Source organism: Lonchura striata, chromosome 9 (genome assembly GCF_050655825.1).
Source record: "Lonchura striata isolate lonStrDom1 chromosome 9, ASM5065582v1, whole genome shotgun sequence".
NCBI classification, from domain to species: domain Eukaryota; kingdom Metazoa; phylum Chordata; class Aves; order Passeriformes; family Estrildidae; genus Lonchura; species Lonchura striata.
Window position 1 is genome coordinate 11,408,140 of NC_140711.1, and position 22,082 is coordinate 11,430,221.

General features: G+C 35.8%; 2 protein-coding genes across 35 annotated transcripts in view; one reads left to right on the plus strand and one right to left on the minus strand.

Annotated features, from left to right (window-relative positions):
* COL4A4 (collagen type IV alpha 4 chain) overlaps nt 1–19,355 on the minus strand; it is a 62,261-nt gene extending 42,906 nt beyond the window's left edge. Inside the window, exons 1-9 of the mRNA XM_085587692.1 lie at nt 19,217–19,355; nt 18,935–18,974; nt 17,018–17,095; nt 7,653–7,787; nt 6,748–6,792; nt 4,169–4,285; nt 1,492–1,560; nt 1,226–1,261; nt 450–512 (exon numbers count right to left, since the gene is read on the minus strand). Coding sequence (XP_085443818.1) covers nt 450–512; nt 1,226–1,261; nt 1,492–1,560; nt 4,169–4,285; nt 6,748–6,792; nt 7,653–7,787; nt 17,018–17,095; nt 18,935–18,974; nt 19,217–19,272 — 639 coding nt within the window. The 5' untranslated portion in view covers nt 19,273–19,355. The remainder of the gene's footprint in view (nt 1–449; nt 513–1,225; nt 1,262–1,491; nt 1,561–4,168; nt 4,286–6,747; nt 6,793–7,652; nt 7,788–17,017; nt 17,096–18,934; nt 18,975–19,216) is intronic.
* Nucleotides 1–21,375, plus strand: part of RHBDD1 (rhomboid domain containing 1) — a 98,077-nt gene extending 76,702 nt beyond the window's left edge. For 28 of the 34 annotated variants that reach the window (XR_014957344.1, XR_014957350.1, XR_014957348.1 and 25 more), the window contains one exon: nt 181–21,375. The gene's annotated coding sequence lies outside the window, so the exon portion shown is untranslated. The remainder of the gene's footprint in view (nt 1–180) is intronic. The other 6 variants (XR_014957352.1, XR_014957358.1, XR_014957349.1 and 3 more) reach the window with 6 other exon arrangements.
* The last annotated feature ends 707 nt before the right edge of the window (nt 21,376–22,082 follow it).

The window sequence follows — 22,082 nt, forward strand, 5'->3', positions numbered from 1 at the left end:
GAAGACAAGTCAATATGTCTGATTTAGAGACAGGTTTTGAAAATTTTTTCCTCTTGCTCATAGGACCTGGAGGCAGACTTTTGTCTTGGGGTGTACCTATTCCAAAATGTAATTTACTTCATTTGGTGACTGCATTCAGGAGGGCTGACCTCTGGTTTCCCCCTTTCCTGTCTCCCACAGGTGGTCTTGGGAAAAGGGGTTAAGGAGAGAGCACTAGGAGCATTTCTCCATGACCACAGACTGCCAGGATGAAACATGTTCATGCAGACATGGGAAGGAAGAACATATCCCTCAACTCCCAAACTCATAAGGTAAAGCAAAAATCTGTCTTATTACCTGCCTCAAAAATTATTTATAGGCTTTGATTCACATTAAGGCAAGTTCTAAAATGAGTAGACAAGAATGAATTAATATCCTAAAGCAAGGCTGTATAACTGTGGGGATCTTACAGGCAAGCCTGGATGGCCTGGATATCCAGATGGGCCTGTTGTACCTCTTGACCCCCTAGGTCCCTGGAAAAGATTGAAAAATGTCTTTTTGTGAACATAGATAGAACTTACCCTCTTTTACACAAACCCAGCCCCTCTAAAACACCTTGGACTCAGCCTTCTGGCCACTGGATTCCACCCACAGGCCAAAGCTTATACCATGCCTGAAATCTCCCTGTGACTAGAGCAGCCAGCACCAGCTTCTAGATAATACTGGACAAGGCACAGTTCTATGTTATTAATGCACTGAGAGTTCACTTTGCCAGCAATTGTACTACAGTGCAGGGACTTGATACAATTCATCAGTGAATACTTTTTTAAAGGGTTTAACAAGAGGAACCCAAAGCCATCAAGAATGTGACTCAGCAACAAAATTAAACTCTCTCTTCTTTCATGTTCTTATGACTGGGATATGATAGAGTGCTACTTATTCTTGGGAGACACATCAGATACTGTAGAAGAAGATTTCACATCTTGAATTTCACAGAGAGAATATTCTGTGAATATCCACACACAGCTAATGCAGGTGAGGATGGTCTGTTTCTACGCCCTTTCATCCAACATGAACTGGCCATGGGAACAGACTATACAGACTTGATGTTTCTCAGACTTTATTCTGGAATTCTGCTATTTAAGGCAGGCAGAGAGAAACCCCAATATTTCTTACCATACTAAGGAGAAAAAATTGAAGATCTTCAAGACAAAAAGCAGTTATAGAACCCACTGACTGTACTTACAGGCATGCCAGGGGGTCCAGGATCACCTCTCTCTCCCTGTAATGACAATCATTTAGCAAATGAGCCAGTAACCAGTTCAAGCTTTCTTGTGGATATTTTCTAACTTTACAGATATCATAAACTAGCTGTTCAAGTTTGAGTTGTATATGTGTTTTTAATTTTTTTTTGCAATAAGTTTTATAACTAGTGAGGAGTAATGGAACAATTACATTTACCATACATGTTTTCCTACAAATAGACGGTTTTTTTCACAATCAGATACTTACTGGAAGTCCTTTTCCAAAATGCAAAATATACACTGAATTTCCTTTTTCTCCTTTTTGCCCTGGAATTCCCTTTAAAGAAAAAGAGTATTTTAAAACATGATCCACTTACTGATATCCTACATTTTCATGGAGAATGTATGATAACTTCTCAGGCTGTAACTTTCTGGTGCCCCTGTATCACAAGGTAATCCACTAGGATCATGAATAATCGTTTTATCTAACAAAACTTGCTGTACACTTGAGCAAACCAGGTTCCCACAGTTTCTGGTCTCCTGCTCTGTTAAGGTGCTCCTTAGCACTTGGGTCCTTCAGTATTCTACGATCTTCACAAATCTTGTCCTTAGCACCAATATGCCTTGTGTTTCTTTCAGGGAGGCAGAGGCTTTAAGTACTAGCACTCTGCCTTCCATGATAGTTGATTCTGTGATTCAGAAGAATTTAAAGTGATACTGCATACAGATAAAAAAAAAAAAGTATGGACTGTATTAGATGCATAGTATTCAATATTTCCATCTATTAGGAAACCTGTTTCAGTTTATAAAAGAAATCTGATACCTAAGAGCCCTGGATTTTAAGAACTAAGTTCCCATGGTACTTGCTGTGGGTCCTTTCTAAAACCTTGCTAATTGTAGCACCCTTAAAAACTCAATCTGAATTAGCATGAACAGATTATATATTTTGCAAAATTTAACTGCAATGCTCAATCTACTGTTAAGAGCATGATATGCACATATCTGAAGAACAGATATATAAAGATGTTATTTCTGAAGTTTTTCCATTTGAAATCCAAATACAGTGGATATAATTTAACTAAGTTAACCATCTGACTACTGAGTTCACTAAAATGGGACACTGTCAACCCCTTTAAAACTGTACTGGTACAGTGTTCATGATATCATAAACTGGCTGTCCAAATCCTGCAGTCAGAATGAAACAGGGAAGGTATTTCTCCCTGGAATGGTACAATAAAAGGAAGAATTACAGCTGTCTGCAGCTGGATATAGCTACAATAGGTTGGATACAGATTACAGGTAAACAACAGCTGCTAGGGAACACATTAAACAAATCAAAAGTTGTTTTTATCTTTAGTTATTTTACATGTGGTCTCTTGTATAATAAAACATTTTTGTTAGATTCAGTTTGTTATCTTCTACATGACTTAGGTAAGGCTTAACAGAAATTACTTTATTTTCCAGCAAGGTCAATGAAGTAAAGCCGATGTATATGTACACGGTGTTAAATAAAATTATACAGGACAATGTTATAAATTAGACAAAGAATTAGAATTCTAAGAATTGGACAAAAATATTGGCTGTAATGTACAGGCAAGTTAGTACCTGGTGCAACAAATCAATTTAAAAATAGGCACTCTGCATAGAGAGGTTGGAAGAGCATTCTTGCACACAAGCAAATATGGTTACTATGTGTTGTTTTTATGGGTAGCTCAATGAATTTGCACTGGAATTTTAGTATGCAATTCAAGGCTACATGCCTATTGTGTCTCCCTATTCTTGTAGGTTGCAAATACTTTTGCAGGCCTGCCAAAGACCATGCTTCTGAAACTGGTAGAATTTATGCTGTCCCATGTTCCATTTTTTCTTTATCTCACTTGTCTAATTATGAAAAGTAAAACTCTATTTTGAAGGCCATAGTAAGAAAGAAAATACAGGTGAAATTAGAGTTTCAGCAGATGTAACAAGTTACTTTGGGACATATAACAAATGAGGTTATTAATAAGTTTATAATGTGTCTTTCATAGCATGAACCTGTATTTTATTCTAATTGTTATTATCTTTGATAGTATCATTATACTCTTGCACCCACTCCACATTTTTCTAATGTCTGAATTCAGCATTTTATTTAGCATTTTATTTAGTGCTCACAAAACACATTTGGTTTTTCATGTAAAGTGCAGCTGTTTTCATTGTGTTGCTTAAAAATTTTCAGAGAAGCTCCTAGACCAATTAATCAGCTCTTATTCAGAACTAAAACTTGTTTCCACAAAAAATCAAAGACTGGTGACTAGAACAGTTCAGCAAAATTTCTTTGGAGCTACAGTAACTTATTTCCCTTAATGACAAGAATCTTTTTATCTTCAGTAGTCATACTGCTAACACAGCTATTAAATAATTTTAAAGTACCTTCCATTGTACCAGAAAAAGTAAACAAATATTAAAGTGCTAATTTCAAACATTTAAGCTGTAGAACGATCTCTGCATATGCAGATATATGCCCAAGCAAGACTAGGAGTGCACAGAGCACATATGTGTAAAAAAGTGGTACCAAATCTTAGAGTGTAACAGGACTTAGCCTTGTTGAAGCTTCCACTTATTTTTAAGTCATCTCATGTATGTCCCTACTAGTAATTCTTTTAAGAAATTTCAAGTACTAATGAATAGTGTGGTGGTTTCAAGCTACTCCTTCTCAGCTGGAGTGGCAATTCTGGGGAAACAAGACAGAATTTAACTCTCAAGGCATACATATATCTTCAAGGATATAGAAGTTTATTTCACTTTCAAGCTTAATCAGTATGTTTCACTCCTATTAACCTGTGTAAGAATTCCTGGGAATTCCCTGTGCAGCACTGTGAAGCTGATGCCTCAGTCTAGGAGTCATTTTAAGAGCTGTTAGCTTGGAGGGGAAATGCACATGCACAGCAGGAATGTGTTTCACGTACATAAGGACCTCTTGGTCCCATATAACCATTTTCTCCTGGGAATCCTGGGTCTCCCCTTGAGCCATTGCAGCCATCCAAACCAGGCTTGCCTCTGGGTCCTTCCATTCCTGGGAGGCCCTGAAAGACAGTTTAATATTTATGAGAAATACACCATGATTAATGAGAAATTACTTCTTAAATTAACAGAACAGTTCAGAAACAAATATATCTCAGATGTGAATGAGATAGCTTCTTATGGTGGTTCTGGTTTCATATTCTTTTGCATTAGAAATTTTTTCTATTCTGAATAGATTTTTTTTTTGTGGTATAGAAAAAATGAGGTAAGTCTTTTGTTTATTTGGGTTTTTTTTATGCATAGCAAATATAACAGGGTTATAATAACACTGGTTAAGAGGACCAGACTATGTTCTCACTTGAGTGAAAAAGTAATGTTCCATCTTCTTAGAGAATACAGACTCTAGGCTGTATAGGCTTTCCTGTGGCTGTTGTCCTGGTTTAACAAAGCCTGGTTTTCAGCTGGGGGCAGTCCATGGGCTGCAGGGGTGGTTCCCTGGAGGGACCTGGCAGAATCAGCTGGCTAGTTTGTAAGATTGACACCCAGTTAAACCACTTAAAAGAATTGACCACTGTGGAAAAACACATTTAAAAACGAGCAAGCCCGGGAAAACTCGAAAACTCTCTTGGCTTCCGGCCTTAGAACAGGAAAGTGGGTGGGCCAGCCTGCGCGGGCTCAGCCTGCGGCGTGGCGCGGCGTGGCTGACATTTCTGCCAAGTTGCCCCAGTTAGTGGACATGGCCCATGAGAGCAGCTGTGGGAAAGCTGCAAGGCATGGCAAGGGCTTTGACACTGCAGACAGATTTTTCCTTTCCCGGGCAGCTGATTTGCTGTGACACTGAAGCCACAAGAGAACTGTTTCTTGTGGAGGAGTCTCCATGGCATGGCAGAGAGAGACTCCCCTCCCTAAGAGACCCGAAGAAAGACTGGCTGAAAGTCTCAGCTTTTGTCTCTTTACGTTGTCAGTGGGAAAGAAAAGAGGATGTGTGGGGAGGAGAAGTGTTTTGAAGGTTTTATTCTGGTTTTCTTATTTTTCTTTTAATTCTGTTAATAAAATTTTCTTTATACCCTTAAAAGTTTTGAGCCCATTTTGCCCTCCTCTTAATCCATATCTCACAGCAGAAAATGAGTAAATAATTCTAGTGGGTGCACTGGCGATTTGGCCAGCACTAGATCCACTACAGTTATAAAGCTGAAAAAGCCTACAAAAAAAAAAGTAATTTCAAGCAGCCTCATATTTTTTAATTGTTAGGATAAAACAAGTGAAAAAGAGGACACAGCTTGACTCAGGAACACAATAATTGTAGAGATTGTGTTTTTTCTAACCTAGCAATAACTAACCAGTGTCCAGATAAGGATTAGTTCTACTAAAAATTAGGAATTGGGCAATGAAACAATGGAATTTTTCTTGGAATTATCTTTCTGTTGGAGGAAAAAAACTATTTTTCACAGAATTAAATATTTTTGTAAGGACAAAATACTAATTATGACCTAAAATTATTTTCTGGGGGGGAAATCTGAAAAATTGTCAAGAAAGTATCCTCCTGGACATTTCCCTGAAACACTTCTGTCAATTCTCCCTTCTTGTTGTCTGTAAATGCTTCAGTCTAATTTGTGGACACTGTTTTTGAATTAACATTTTCTGCAAAAAGAATATACATTTCTTGGGAACGCTTCCTTTTTTCTGTGCCACATTTTGGGCTTGTGACCTCTATACTATCCAGAAATTTTGGCATCAGTCCCACTGTCAAATGTGGACAGCTGACAAACAGATGCTAAAACACCTACTCAGCTTTTGGTTCTATTTTCACTTTCAAAATTCAACATTTTAACTTTGTTTGATCCATATGAAACTGGTAGCATCACAGGAATTCATTTCTAGCAGAGTGCTAGAACTGCACTATCTGAGCAGTGCATTATCTAAGATACTATTTCACCAGTTTTCACACTGAAGAAGACATTCATGAAAATACATTATCACATGCTTATAAAGACATATTTAGGACCCACTTCACTTATTCAGTCCCTATTCAGGTTAAAATTACTGCACTCAGTGGTTTGGTTTCTCCCTGCAAAAGGACTACAAGCAAAAATCAGAATGTTTGAGCACAAACCAGTGCATTGTTTGAGATATTTTCAGACATGTTAAGAATGGACCAAGCAGACCACAGCGTGCTATAGAACCTGAGTGAAGAAATGCTCTGCTTTTAAGCCTAGCTCTGACACATTCTCCATGGCCATGGGTAGTCTCTGCCTTCACTGCCCCACTTCTGTATGAAAATTCTGTACTTACCTCTTTGGGAATTTGTGGTGTTTGTTATCAATAGGAAACAATAACAACTATTGTTATCAATAGTTTAATTAACCTAGTTTTTTACATTTTTTCAAAACCTATAACTTTCTGAGAGACATATCAATAAGTATAAAGCAAAACAATTTAGTGAGTGCATTATTCTGTTAGAGGACTTGCTATAAATTTATGGGACCTGTAATTTTTTATAAAGAAATATTTGTTTTATACGTACAGGAACACCATCTAAACCAGGAAATCCTGGGACTCCAGTTGGGCCCTAAAAACAGGTGACATGTAAAAACAAAGTTGATGAGGTCATTACTTAAAAAGAATGAAAAACAATAATATGTGGTACTATATAGCAAGAAACATAAAACCAGTCTTGTTTGAAATATGAATCAAAAGCCATAATTTTCAGAAATTAAATATCTGAAAAAAAAACTTCTACAGGCCTAGCAGAAGACTAGTGCCAACTAGTGCCAACTGGTGGTACAAACACCTAACACTCAATAGCCATTCATCCTCCAAAGATTATAAAATGACAGAATGGGAAATTGCCTGTAATTTATAAAATATTTCTGTACATAATTTCACAATCCTGCTCCTATTTTGATAAAAGCAGCAGTACAATTTTTGTTACAGCATTTACATTTTAGATGTGCTAGATAGTGACATTAGTGATTTCACTCTGAGATCAGTCAAATTAGACTATTAAAACTAATATGAAGTACCAAGGGCCAGGGATTGTGCAGATATGAAATATATTAATCTGAACTTCAAATTATATTCTCTAAGTGGTAATAATTTCTGTTTAGTGCAGCATTTTTAAAAGCACCATACTGTTCCCTCCAGCTCCACATTTCTACACGTTCTTTGAGGTTAAGGAAAATGATGTGGTATGTGCCAATCAGAGTCAGTCTGTTCATATTTTATGTCTTCTGACAACTTTAATTGAAGTTTTTTTTCAATAATTAATTATTAAATTTTCAAGAATTAATTAACTTCTGAGAGAATTTTGTGTGAGCAAGAATATAGTTTGGCAAACATTTTTTTTGTCATTCAGGTTCTGTGTCACTTATCAACATTTAACATTACACACTGTATATACCTAAAAGAGCTGTCTGTGGTGTTTCCTACCTTATCACCTTTTTCTCCAGCTGGCCCAGGCTTCCCATTCTCACCTCTCTGTCCTTTCTCCCCTTGCAGACCAACTGGTCCTGTAGATCCCAAGGACCCAATTGGACCTTGAGGTCCCAGCTCACCAGGCTGACCCTGAAAAGAATCCAAAGAAGTGAATGGCTACTGCTGTAACCCCCACAGCAACTCAGAGATCACCCTAAGGATAAAACAAGGCTTACAAAGTATAAATATTCATGATTCAAAACAGCTGCTAGACAGCCTGCAAAACTGTCTCATGAGTTAGGTGCTGTAGGAACACAACCTTCAAGTTTAACAACTTGCTGAGGGTGATAATTTCACCTTCATCAGGTCTCCAAGACCACCACTCTGAGATGCTTGGGATAACCTGTAAATCTTCCTGGCTCCACCAATTTAAATATCACCTTTTGCAAGCCTAGGACTTCAATGAGCATTGTGTTTTCCCACCAGAAAAAATGAGGACTCATTTTAGCCAAAGGGACTTTGTACACAATTAGAACAAATCAAGTGAGTTTCCTCTTTCAAGTCATGATATGCCAATTAAGTTTTCCTAGCTCACATTTTTCATAATCACTCATATCTTAGTGCCTCACATAAAATTTGTGACGTTTCCTGGAGAAAAAAAAATAGTTATTAGCTAACATGTTTACAGAAAGCATCAATTTTAATAGGTTGTGTTAAAATGGGTTGGGAGATTGAAGAATGTAATTTATCTATAAATGGCTCTAAATTGAGTATTTGTACCTTCATTACCATACAATCTCCATAGATTTCTATTAACTTTTCCAAGGTAATATACATTCTCCTAAAGCAAAATTACTTCCCATGCCAACTGGACTTTTCAGTCTATAACACTGGTGTGGAGTTGTTTCAGATGTGTTGCAGTTTTTGTTCTGTCATGCTCAACAACTATGCAATCATAGATTCCAAGTGCTGAATGAAGCAAGCTTTCTAATCAGGCTTCACATCTGAGCTGTTTACACTTCCACCCTACAAATATCTATGTATTTGCAGGTCTTTATTTCTTTTACATATCTTTTTAATTTTATTTCATTATCCTTGTTTACCTATAACTTGTTCTGTTTCCAAACTGAAGACTTTTTTTTCTTTCCAGACTTCATCCATTAATTATACTAAATTATTATAAATATAATTAATTCTATTAGTTACACAGTATGTATAATCAATAATTTATTACAGTGTAGAATTAATTATTATAAATAATTATTATCCAGTATTTTAAAAGAGAGCAAAATGGAACCCCACGCATTACTGAGAAAACCATATGGCTTTGGACCACTTGAGGGCAGTAAAAGATATTTCAATATTCACAGAAATAACAGATTCTGTCAGATTCTTTTATGAATGGATTGAAGGAAAAAAGATAGAAATGAAGGATGATTGCAAGAAGATATGTAGCTTCAGGAAGCAAAAGAACTGAATGCTTGCTTCTCAATGTAATCATTTCAGCAGACTGAATCTATCTGAACAAAATCTTGTGAATTACAAGCAGGTATTTATACTTCTTTTACTTTTTATTTATTTTCTAATTGTCTTTTTAGAATCACTGTGATTTGACAGTGAAAATAAGTGAAAAAATGTATGGTATACATCACTAAATCAAATAAACAAAACAACAGAGAAGGTAATTTACTATATGTTTGGATAGGAATGTACTATAGGTTCCTGCCCAGTGGAAGTAGGACTGGATGTCCACTGGCCCTTAAGTTATGAACAGGAACTTAGTCCAGAGGCTAGGAAAAGAAGTCCTACACTTAGAAATAAGGATCACCTGAAAAAAAGAATTCTCATGTGAGTCATGTTCCATTTATCTTTACTCCCTCCTCTCACTCCAGCCTCGATCCTGCTTCCAGAGAAGTCACTGGCAAAAATTCAAGGGCAGTCTCAGCATGTTGTCTCCTCTAACAGTTACAATTTTTGGGATACCAGGATTTCAGCATTGTAAAATATTATGCAAATTAAGTTCTACTGATATTAAAAGCTGATGATTCTGCATCCTTGTTAACAGTGAATGGACAGTCAGGATTCTTTCTGGGTGTTGAGTGTTTGCTTGTATGAGCAGTTGCAGCCTGTCTACTCACAGAGCCTTGCTCATTCTATGTTAGAATGAATTTATTAATTTAAGTACTTCTAAGGTAGTTATTATGCCCTTTAAATACTTGATTGAAAAAAATATTTGGACAACCATTTTAATTAAAGCACCATTTTGAGTACAAGTGGAATGAATCAGACTAATAATATAATAAAATACAACTGTTTGAACCATTAACTTTATTGGAAGTGGTATGACTTTTTAGTTCTGTAAACTAGCTATTACCTTGCAAAATGCATCTTTCATCAACAGGAAAAGAAAAGCATAAGATGTTTTGCACTATTTTTTAATGCTTTTGTCTTTTAATGCATTTTGTTGACAACAGGTTTCTGCACTAAGTTCAGTGTTTTTAATTAATAGTGTATATGTGCTGCATTCAAGAGTTGAAAGATAAAATTTTCAAAACATGTTCTATTCTTTGGATAAGTTTCAGTTAAGAAACATGATTTTTATTGCACTCAGAAAAAAAGCTGAGATGCTGTAGGAATTCTATGGTAGTAATTATAATTAAAAAATAAACACTTCCAGGAAGTGTAGTCCTCTAGGTTGATAAAATGTCTTCATTTGCTGCTACCCTGTGAATTTAATTGACTTCATGGTCTTCAGTAGAAGGCAGTGAAGTCATAGAACAGAGTCACTGAATTCAGAATTCACAATGGGTTTGGCAGCTGATACAACTTTAGCATGCCATATGAAGCTGATGGATTCTGTCTCTTTCTTTCAGCTCAAAGACTGATAATGACTGGAGCTTTGTTAAGACCAAACTGATACGATGCCATAACATCTATTATCACATCTATTATTTGTGCCCATCCAATGTGACTACCACAGCATTACAGTCTCAGGACAGCTGTAAAAATAAAGAGGATGAAGGTAGTCATGCTCATGTGGAAATGACAAATTAGCTCAGATAAAATGAACAGAATATTATGCCCACTCTGCCATCTGATGCCAATAAATTCCTCTAGGTTTTCAGTGCCTTGTTAATTGTCTAGGTCAGGAGCTACCATGCCAAGACCATGGTCTGTTATTTTAGCATATCCTGGGCTTGACCTGCAGTAAGAAATTGACTTTAAGCAAAACAAGGCTATATTGTTTTTTAATTAACTATGCTTCCCAAGACTAAGACTGCAAGTACTTCAGAATCAGGTAACAAAACATTTAATGCTGTTTGGAAAAGGCAATAGCCAAGGTTAACTGGAATTTTTTTTTTTTATAAATGCATGAGACTGAAGAGCATCTGATTTTGAGAGTGTCTTGAGCACTTAACTGTCTCAAGTACAATGTTTTAAAGGAGTCTTAATTGGAAATAAAAAATGTCACGCTACTCAAGTGAATTGTCTTGCTTCTCATTATCAAAAAAGTCAAAAGTAGCCCAGTTACCACCTAGTAAGGACAGTACCCTATGTTACAGGCTATGGAGATGTACAAGTGATTTGTGAAATGCACTCACCTTCTGTTCATAAGAACAAAAGTGAAAATGTCCAGAAACTCCACACAGATTGTAGGAAAATAATACAGCAGCCCTTTCCACTATGCTCTGGACTCTGGCTTGTAACCAGTCTTTCTCATTTCACCAGGAGCAGGACAGAACAAGAAGGAAAGGAAAGCAGGCAAGAGAGGAGTGCTCACTAAGACATTTGGAGAGCTGCTTTATTTTGTAATTTACTTAGTGAGGTGGGGGCATCTGCTGCAGCTCTAAGCTTCACCCATGTCCTCTCCCCTTTTGGAAGAGCTGGTCGATTACACAGCAAAGCCACAGCTTTGGAGGGGTTTGGAGAGGCGTCCTTTCTGGGGAGAGTCTGCTCCTCACTGTGTAAGACTAGAACCAGCTAATTGTCATGTAAGCCAAGATTCAAAAAAACTCAGAACAAACCCTCTTCTAAATATAAACCTGATTAAGATGAGATAAATCTGAGAAATCACACAATTTGGCATTAAATCCAGTATCTTGTCTTTAATAGACCAAATTAGATAATTTATTTTCATAGATTTTAGCCAAGTAAATGCAATAATAATACTTAGAGCTTGACTTTACATAGAATCAGAGAATGGTTTGGGATAGAAGGGATCTTAAAGATCAAGTTGTTCCAAACCCCCTTTTATGGTTAGGATGAGCTTCCTCTAGACCAGGTCACTCAAAACCTGGCCCTGAACACTTCCAAGGATGAGGCATCCACAATTTCCCTGGGCAGCCTGTCCCAGGGCCTAACTACCCTCACAGTGAAGAATTTCTTCCTCATATAGATCTAAATTCTCTTTCAGCCTGAAGCCACTACCCCTTGTTCTGTCACTACAGGCCCTTGTAAATAGTCTATCTTTCTTGTAAAGAACATCTGAACCATGCTGAAAACTACTGGGAAAATTGGCAACTTAGCATATTTGGCAACTTTATTATATTTTTAATGATACAATATGCTACAAGAACAAAACCCCTGATGATGCAGTTTAGTATTCACAGTGATACTTCACAGAAGCATGACAAATCACAGTGAAGTGATGAAAACAGCATTCACAATGTATACTTAGGTTTGTGTTTTAACTCTGTGGGACTATGAAAAGAAAAACTGTCCAATAAGCCAGTGGGTGTCACTATTGTGTTAAACAAACTCAGCAAATCATAGTTAAGCAATGAAACTCTTTACTGCCAATGGATGAAAACAGACAGCAACAAATAGAACATAGATATTATAGAAATAGACCACAAACCAAACATCAGCTTAGCTAATAAAATAAAACTGAGTTTTGCTCAGTACCATTTTATTGAAGTCACTGTTGACAATTTTTGGTTGATTTAAATATGTAAAAAAGAATGGTTATGTAGAGTTTTATCTTGCTTGATGTAGAAGAGCTTGGAAATCTGTAGCAACTGAGAAAAAAACATTTTCAGTATGGTAGGACAGGGGAACCAAAAGTATTAAGAAAAGAAAGATGCTCAAGAACAAAAGGAAGGATAATTAACAGGGTCAAAACTTCTAAAATTTGAAAAATTACTAATATGAAAAGTGCCTAATATGAAAAATGCTAATTTACAGGTGCTGTAGCTGGGCATTGTGTATGATGAACACCTTCAAAGAGACCTTGCAGTGATTGGTGTGATTCTCCTTACAGACTGGAGTGCTTCTGTTTCTATTTCACATTCTGGTAAGCAGGATCCATTCCCTACCAGCTGAAATCCTAACTTCCGTAGTCAGAGGACTGCCTATTCCTCTGCTTAAATAAAAAAAAAAAAAAAAAAAAAAAAAAAAAAAAAAAGTGTGGTCTGCTCTGTATGTAGATTTAGGGGTCTCATTTCTTTTGGTCTGTTTTATAGAAAAACATAATATGGTTCTCAGTGAATTTCTCAGTGAATGTAAGTGAAATGCATAACTGGTCTCTCTTCTGCTTTAAAACGTACAGCTAATGTACTGGGAAAAAATGATCAACAAGTAGGAGAAAAACAATGGGAGAAATCTAGATTTCCTCAGATGATAGTGTACATGCATCTCTGGTAGTGAATTTGAGACCAAGCAGAAGGTTTTTACTTATTTATTTCCTGAGTGTGCAGCTTGAAAATTCAAATACAAATACTGGATATTCCATGTGAATAATAGAATGCCACTGCATACTGACATGCAAAAAATGTGTTTTAATAAATGCCTCTTACTTCCCAAAACAGACAGAATTTGCACAATTTTCAGAGTTAATGCATTTTAAATATGTTTACACTGTGCTGTAAATTGAACTCCAATAACCTATGGAACCTACTAAGGAAATCTGGCAACTCACAAGATCTGTTGGGGAGATGTTACAAGAGAAGCAGTGCCAGAATATTGACTTACTCACAGGTAACTTTGCTCATTCTTACTCCAAGGCAGTGCATTCTTGCCCTGCAGTGACTGATACCATCTGACTTCCTAATTTACCTGTGATACCCAAGTGACTCAGCATCTCTTGGGAATGCTTACTCCTTACATCTGAAGTGTCAGAAAGTGTAAAGCCCTCCTCTTAGATTTCTGTTTGCTGCATTCTCCCCTACACTAGGATAAAAATAAACCTCTTGCTTCATCTGCAAAAGAATGAACATTGGTCCTGCTGAGTTATATTTATTATTCACTTTGATCCAGGCATTTCACATGACCCCATAGAAGCCAGATCAGGTTGGCTCATGAATAGATGCTTGCTTCTCAAATCTACTTAACTAAAAACAAAGCCAACGGAATTGAATAGGATCAAACTCCGGGGTCAGCACAGGACAGTTTACAATCGGTCAGTGCTAACTGCAAACATTTTTTTAACTATCTAAATTCTATTAGAGCAGCCAGCATTTTTGGAAGCTAGTGATACAACTGCAGGAGTTTTCCAGGAAACAATTTTCCAGTGTTGTAAAAGAGGATGAAATGGTGGAAAAGTTTTACTACATCTTTAATGAAAATTGAAATCACAGATTTTATGGCCCACCAAAAAGGAAGAAGGGAAAAAGAATCTAAGAAGTCAGGTAGAACACTTACTGCCATATTTCGCTAATGATGTTTTGCCTCATTTAGCTGTTCTACAGTTCTGAAATGTCTAGGTGTATTAGCACACAGTATGGGCAAAGAGATTTAGCAGCACATTTTAATGGTGTCCTATGGAAGAGAGAGTCCTTTTGAGTTCTGATGCAAGAACAAAAGATAAACAGGATCATGAGAGACTACAAGACTGCAATCCCAAGTGAACAGAAGTCAAAATTCCATTGTGATGTAAACAATTGTAATGATATGCTACTAGCAGTAGTGACTAAAATGTTTTTTTCAGACAGTGATTTCTTGCTAATGAATAGGAGTGTAAATCTATTTATTGCACAGATATATATATGGTTGAGAGAATTAAAAATGGCAGGTAGACAAGCTCTTCTAAAACCCAATAGAACAACTGGTGCACAGCTATTATGGTTTTATTTAATTATTAAATTAAAGTTCTGCTATTTGCTGAAGAAAGTAGAAGCAAATAGCTTCTACTTTTCTTTCAATTTGCCCAGTATCAATACATTCAAGTATGGCCATGGCAGTTTCATTTTCTTATTCCCATGGTCAGCTTTTCTCTAGCTAAACCTCAATTATCATTATCTTGTCCACTTATAATAAAGAAGACTTTTGATATTGAAATTTAAAATATTTTCAAACGGGCAAATAGAAGGCAAAGTCATAATACCAAAAGTTCTGAATATTTAGGCTTGTGTACTGTACAATGCCAGAGGCTTTTAATAATCATTTATTTTTTACAATTCCAAGACAGGATTGAGGAAAATGCAAAACTCTGAGGAACCAGCCCCAGACCAGGAATCAGACAGAAAAGCAGATAAAGTAGTTGTTTTGCATTCTAGAAAGCTAACATTAAGATAAACCAATCTTTTATCTTGTAATGGGTAGTCTCCACAAAAGCTCAGAGAGCAAAGTTAGTGTGTCAGAGTGTAAAGCAGAACACAGCAAATTTTAAAAACCAGAAGAATTGTAGCATGAAAGAAAATATTAAATAATCCTATAGAAAAATGTTCATCATCATACATTAGTATAGAAAATATGGGCAATAATCTATGTGAGGCAGTGTAGGGTCTGAAGAGTACTTCTGTTTCTAGTATATTGATTAATATAAATGACTGCATGAAATATAAATGAATATGACATTGGAGATACTTTATCCATTATCCATCAGGGTACTTGTGCATCCTTATTTCAGAGCTTTTTCAGAAAATGGTACAATACTCAGACTTACCATTGCATAACAACCTTCAATTCATTTTGAAATGTTCATTAGCCTTCTATTTGGCACTTAGGTCCAGTTCCTTGGAATTATTTAGAAAACTAACAGCAAATGCATGAATCATAGTACAGTTTATGTGTGATAAGGACAGCCTAGGAAAGAGCTACAACAATGGCAGAAGGTATTTATTATTGACTGATTATGGGCATGTAATTCAGAACTTCCAGGCAACTGAGTGAGAACCCAAATCAGGGAAATTCCCCCTAGTTTGAAAGTTAGTTATTTTTAAATGGCACTTCAGATCAGGTTTTTGGTACCCAAAACAGTCTGTTCAGTAGCACTGAGAGACACTGCAGAGGTACCAGTCAAAATACTTTTCCTGGGATGCCCTTTTGTTAGCACAGTGTTACAGAGATATACACATTCTAGACCTCTATTATGAAAATCCTACAGCATGGGGGACTTTCACATAGACATAATCCTGGAGGATTAGGATAGGATCCAAGGACACCAGGGCAGTGATCATGACACAGCAAAGAGTGCAGCTAACTGCAGAAGCACAGGAAGAGAAAGGTGTGTCTTGCTGTTCTGGCAACTCAGGTTGTACACAGCAAAATGGGGCATGTGGCTCTTCCAAAACTGATCCACCATATTCAACCTTCCTAAACCCAAACTTAACCATTAATACTTTGGTAGAAAACAAATTTCATCACTGACAATTTTTCAGTTGATCACCAATCAGGACATGTATATGTATACGTGTATGGTATGTGTATGTGTATGTGTATGTATATGTGTATGTTATGTGTATGTGTATATAAAGCTTCTGTATATATGTAAGTTTTTCCCTCATACAATGTTTAAATTATTGGCTATCTCTAGATAGAGATGTATTATGAGAAAGAACAGTCAGGATAAACTAGTCATGACTGGAAGAATTTCAATTAGCAATTAACAACATGCACAGTTACTAATTTTAGCATGTAATGTGAAAATGCCTGAGTTGTTTTATAATTATTCATAAGACAAAGAGAATTTATTGGGTTTTTTTAAAGTTAGTATCTTAAGTGAATAAGATAAAAAGTCTGCAAACATTTTTAGAGTCACCCAACCCAAATAAGAAATAACTAATTTGTCATAAAACTAGAGAATGGCATGGACATTCTCTTTCAACCAGCCTCTTAGTAGAAGACAAGTATAAATTTCTATACTTTACATGTGTTAGGAATTACATCTAATTCCTAGACTGATTTCAAAGAATCCTTAATGCAAGAAAGGCACCATGATTAGTAGAAACCCAATTAGAAACAAAATTCTTTACAGTCTTAGGTTTCTTCAGTGACAGCTGTACTTGATACCAGTGACAGAATTATGCTAGTTTGTCAGATGTGTTTATGTCCGAATATTGATTTACTGATTTATCAACCATGTTGATTTTTAGGAGCAGCAATGTGCACAAAATGAACAGTACTTACAACAATAGTTATCATTAGTTCTAATCACAACTCACCCTTGATCCTTTCTCTGGAAAGCACCGACAAACTGAACAATCCTGTCCCCCACATGGATCAATATATGCATATCCTCCCTAAAAATTGAAAAGTTATGCATTTATCAATGCACAATGGACAACAATTACATCATCAAATACTGTCAGCTGGACATATTAGCTAATTAGGTGGTTTTCAAGGCAAAAGATCTCTCATCAACATAAACATGCTGGCAAGATAGGAGCAATAAGTAAAAGCTTATTACTTGTTGCTGTAGAAGGTGGAAGACCTTAACTACAAGTTATGTTACATAACACTAAATATTACAGCCAAATATAACTTAGGAAACCAGCTGCACCTGAAATAAATTTTAACAGAACCAGAATTTAATTTGCAATAATGTAAAATTTGTAATCCATCACATTATTTTAGGAGATTGTTCAACTACAATGAATGATAAAAGTCAATACAAGGTGAAGGAGGAAGAAGTTCACTCAGAGATAAAACCTTGAATTTAATTCTTGTCTATTAAATGAAACAAAGTATTTGCATGGTGTAATTATGCATTGCCTACTATTAATTTACTTATTTCTTTTCTTTAAATTTTCTGTTATTGTCCTTTTAATAGCAAAGAAGTGACTGTTTTTTTTCATCAAACTGCAATGACAAAAAAGATTATATTCAAGGGAAAATTAAAACACAACAAAACATAAATTTAGTAGATCTTCTGTGTGGTAAATGAACACTGTTCTTTTCTATTTCTCCAAATGTAGTAATAAACACACATCATATGCACTTATAAACTAGTTTGGAATGTCCACTAAATAACATTTTTTCAGTAAAACTGTGTAAATTATCAAGGATATATTTAAAATAATTTTAACAAGGAGGTAAAAGATTTAAAAATAATGTAGATAAACAAGTAAATGGTGATAAAACAAATATTTCCTCAGTGTGGGTTTTCATTATTATGAAGGTCAAAATTGTTTTGTTACTGGTTTTAATACCCAACAGAAGATTATAGACTCATACTTCAATGTTTCAAGGAGAAAACTCTGACAAATATTAGATAAGGAGGAAAAATTCTGTTCTATCTATATCATTTTTAGAATATCTGGAATTCCCAAACCTCATAACAGGAGGGTATGATGATCTCTCTCGCAGACTAGTTGTCTTTCACACACTGCATTTCCATGAAATTACTAATCTACTCTGCACTAGTCTCTCACATAATTGTTAGAATCTTGCCTCTCCTGTAATGTAAATAGAATACAAATTTCCAATAATGGAACTATTATCCTTTCCTCTGATTGAACGGTTATTTTTAAAAAATATTACAAACTTTAACAGCTCAAATAAAAAGGGATGAGTCTGGGGACAAAAAAAATCTCTACAAAAAAAGAGCTTCTAAATATTTGAAAGAATACAAAGAGGATGGACTTGAAAGAAGGGAAGGGTATTGCAAACATAAGGGTAATATGAAGGGCAGTACAGAGAGGATAATAAAATAGATATTGAAACTATATTATATGTGAAAATTTGGCTTCAGAGAGATGGGACTGTCCATAGAAGCCAGTTTAAGATCTAGGCTAACATACAGAGCAGAATGGAAAGCTGGAATTGACATGTGCCATATTGCAGAACCATTAAGGAGACTTTATGAGAAAGGAGACAGACTCGGTGAACAAGGGAGGGTTTTCTACATCCAGCTTTCCAAAAGCACCTCAAGAAGCCAGAATTAGAATCTAGGAAAATCCAGAGCATAAATTTGCAAAATAGAGAAGATGAGTAGCAGAAAGGAAAGTCAGAACCACAGAAATATGGAAAGGAACATAACAGTTCTCCCACAGAACTATTGATGATTTTGGTGCATGTGGTGCTACTTGTTTAAACTCTACCATTCTCTCCCTCACCTGCCTAAAGTAAATGTCACTTACCCCATCAATTCCTTGAGTTGAAAAAACAATCAGCAGCCACCTGATTTAAAAGAAGAAAACTGAATTAGAACTACACTCACAACATCAAACCTTCACAAAAATTTAGCTTGTAGAAAGTGAGAAGTGATCAAGTGTGTACTATTCTACAGGATACAGTGAAGCCTTTTTCAAAATTACTCCAACTTTCCAAATATCTAGGCATTTCTTATTACTGTCAAATTAATAGCTAAGAATATATCTCAGTGAATCTGGTTAAAAAATGTAGTGATCTGTAAAACTCACCAGGCAGCTGTGATAAGCCACTTAATCCGTTCAAATGAATCCTTTGTTAATGCCATTCCTGCTGATTGAGGATTTGTATATGCAGCACTTTTTTTTTTTCTTTAAATGGCAGGTCTTCTCTTTCCTTCTGTTTGTGGCTGGTCTATAAACACTGTTCCATATTGGTGTTATTTTCCCCTCTGAACCTGTTTCTATTAAAATAAACATCCAATGTACACATGAATAATTACAGGAAAACCAAAAATAAGTCTTAACCCTTTGTGTGTTACACTGTACAGCTTTGTGTTGGCACTACATTATATTATTCTATTCGGGCCACATTTTATTTTATCAGCAATCCAATTATTTCAAGGGGACTATAATGAAACTGCAGATGCACATAAAAAGGAGTACAAGATTTCAGCCTAGTAAAGATAGTCTTCATTCTGTGTTTAAAGTAATGAACAAAGAGCATCTTGCATCATTATTTCTTTAAAAGTTTTCATAGCCATTTTAGTTAAAGGCATTAAGACAAAAGATGCAATACCCATGTATAGTAAAAAACCTAATGAAATTTAAAAAAACCTCAAGGAATTATTTGTTATAGTTTTAAGACCAGGCTGAGCATCAGCATCTTTTGCAAATGGGGCTGGACCAGTCTTTGCCAGCATCTGAGCAGAGGAAGAACACTCTGAATGCAGAATAAAACATATGCACTTCATCTAAGAGTTCTACCCATCTGCATGGACAGATGGCAATCATTGGACACATCACCTAGAGTTTTTAGCTTTATTTTTAGAACATTTTTTCTGCAGCTTTTGCCAGGACTTAGGAAGCTGGAAGCTCTTTGTGCAGGACTGACCAGTGGCCTCCACAGTCCTACACAGTCAAATTTTGCATATATAAATTGCATATGTAATACATAATTTGCATACAGAGTGCATCCCTGACCTATGACTTAGGTTCAACAGCAGTTTTATTTGCTGCTCCAACCTTTTTGGAAACTCAAGCTTCACAAATCCATAGACATGGCCAGGTCATGTGCATATTTCATATCCCCCAAATAAAAAAGAAGCTACAATCCTTTGTAATAAGGCATATCTGGCAAATGAGTCACACTGGTTATTTCAAACTGAAGGTTTAACAGCTGGGCTTCTCCCAGGTTAGCACAGATTATCACAGGCTTCTGCTTTTTAGCACTCTAGTATTCCAAATGTGGGGAATAAGTCTGAGCAAACTGAACACTGACTAGAGGTTGTGTTGACAGGGATTTGCTTCCTTTGGAGAAGCCTCCTGAGAAGGGAGGAAGGATGTGAAGTGCAGCAAACTGGCTGCTCTCTGATAGCTGTTCAGGCAGCAGCCATGTGTTTGTTAAACATGTGAGAGTACAGTTCCTGAAACATTACTGTTTTGCTTTCAATTATTTGGATAGTGTGGCATCTTTCATAGCCAGAACTAATCTATAAATATCGATTCCTGTGTATATTAAAATATATCCAAATATATCACAGTATATCCAAATCCCACAGTACTAAGAGGAGACTTTGGAAGCTGCTGTGCACTGACTGATGAATAAATAGCCTAAAGGCAGCCAGCCCATGCTGCAAGATCACTCTTTACATGTATTGTACAGTACTCCATTCATCTGTCAAATTCTTACAGTCTTGCTGTGCCCCAGTTCCCCATCTGTAAGAAAAGAAAAAAAATAACAACATCCCTAATAAAAAAATAATATTCCAACAGCATTCCTACCTCACTGATTTTTTTACATTAGTAATATAAACAATATAAGCAAAATTGTGAGGCAATAAAATATTGCAAGGACTGATTGCCTCAAATGGAAAATCCAAGTCATAGTGTTGAGACTTTGCAGAAATGTGTTCCTGTTGCCCACTATCCATCTCATTATTTAATTATCCAAACAGCTTCTGAAAATTAAGAAAAAAATTTAAAAGAAAATTATATTTGGTACATTTGCTTTGTATTAGCAGAGAAACTTTTATTTTCAAATTAAAATCCATTTTGATCCAACCCATTGACACAGTTTGAAATAATACTTAATGCATGAGTGGAAGACTTGCAATCCTCTACTTGTTATTTTGTCATGGCTATCTAAACCCCATTATTTTCTGAACAAGTTGAATTGTTCAGTAGATAATAAAATAACAGAAAGAATACAAGGTTTTGTTTAGATTGATGTGTCAAATTGATATCATTTTTTATGTTTTTGAAGCAATCACAACAGTTACCTCAAAAAAATATCCCCAGGACAGCACACTCACTGCCACCAAAGGAATAGGTTTCACATGAGATCACCAAACCTCACCTCAGCCTCAGAAAACAGAAGGGGAAAAGCTGGCACTATAACATAATCTAGATATTTACTTTCTAGGCAGGAATCAAGAAGCAAGACCATTTCATTCTCTGCTAAAGAATGTAACTCTGCTAAAGAACAAGGGACATGAGCCATAGTTTGAGGCAGACACACAGCTACAATTATTGAGGTAAAAAAATTAGAGCAATCCTAACTGTATTTTCATTACAGCCAAAGGAAGCGACATTATGTACAACAATACCACACAAGTTGCAAAGTCAAGGATTCAGAAGCTGTGAAATAAAAAATGGGGTTGTGTGCTCAGCTTTAATATGGTTCTTTCATGCATATAATTCAGACATTCATTTGAAATCTGTGAACATATAGCTGTTTTCCATAGGACTTTTGCCTCATTCATGATGGACATATTCAATACTCTCTCCATTCTTTCCAATAAGTCCCATTTTTTCATTTACAGTGTTCTATAAAACTTTGCACTTTATACTAAATTCATACAATTTTAATGTTTCCCACAAAAATATTCCTGAAAATAGTATTATCCTTTCTCTACCA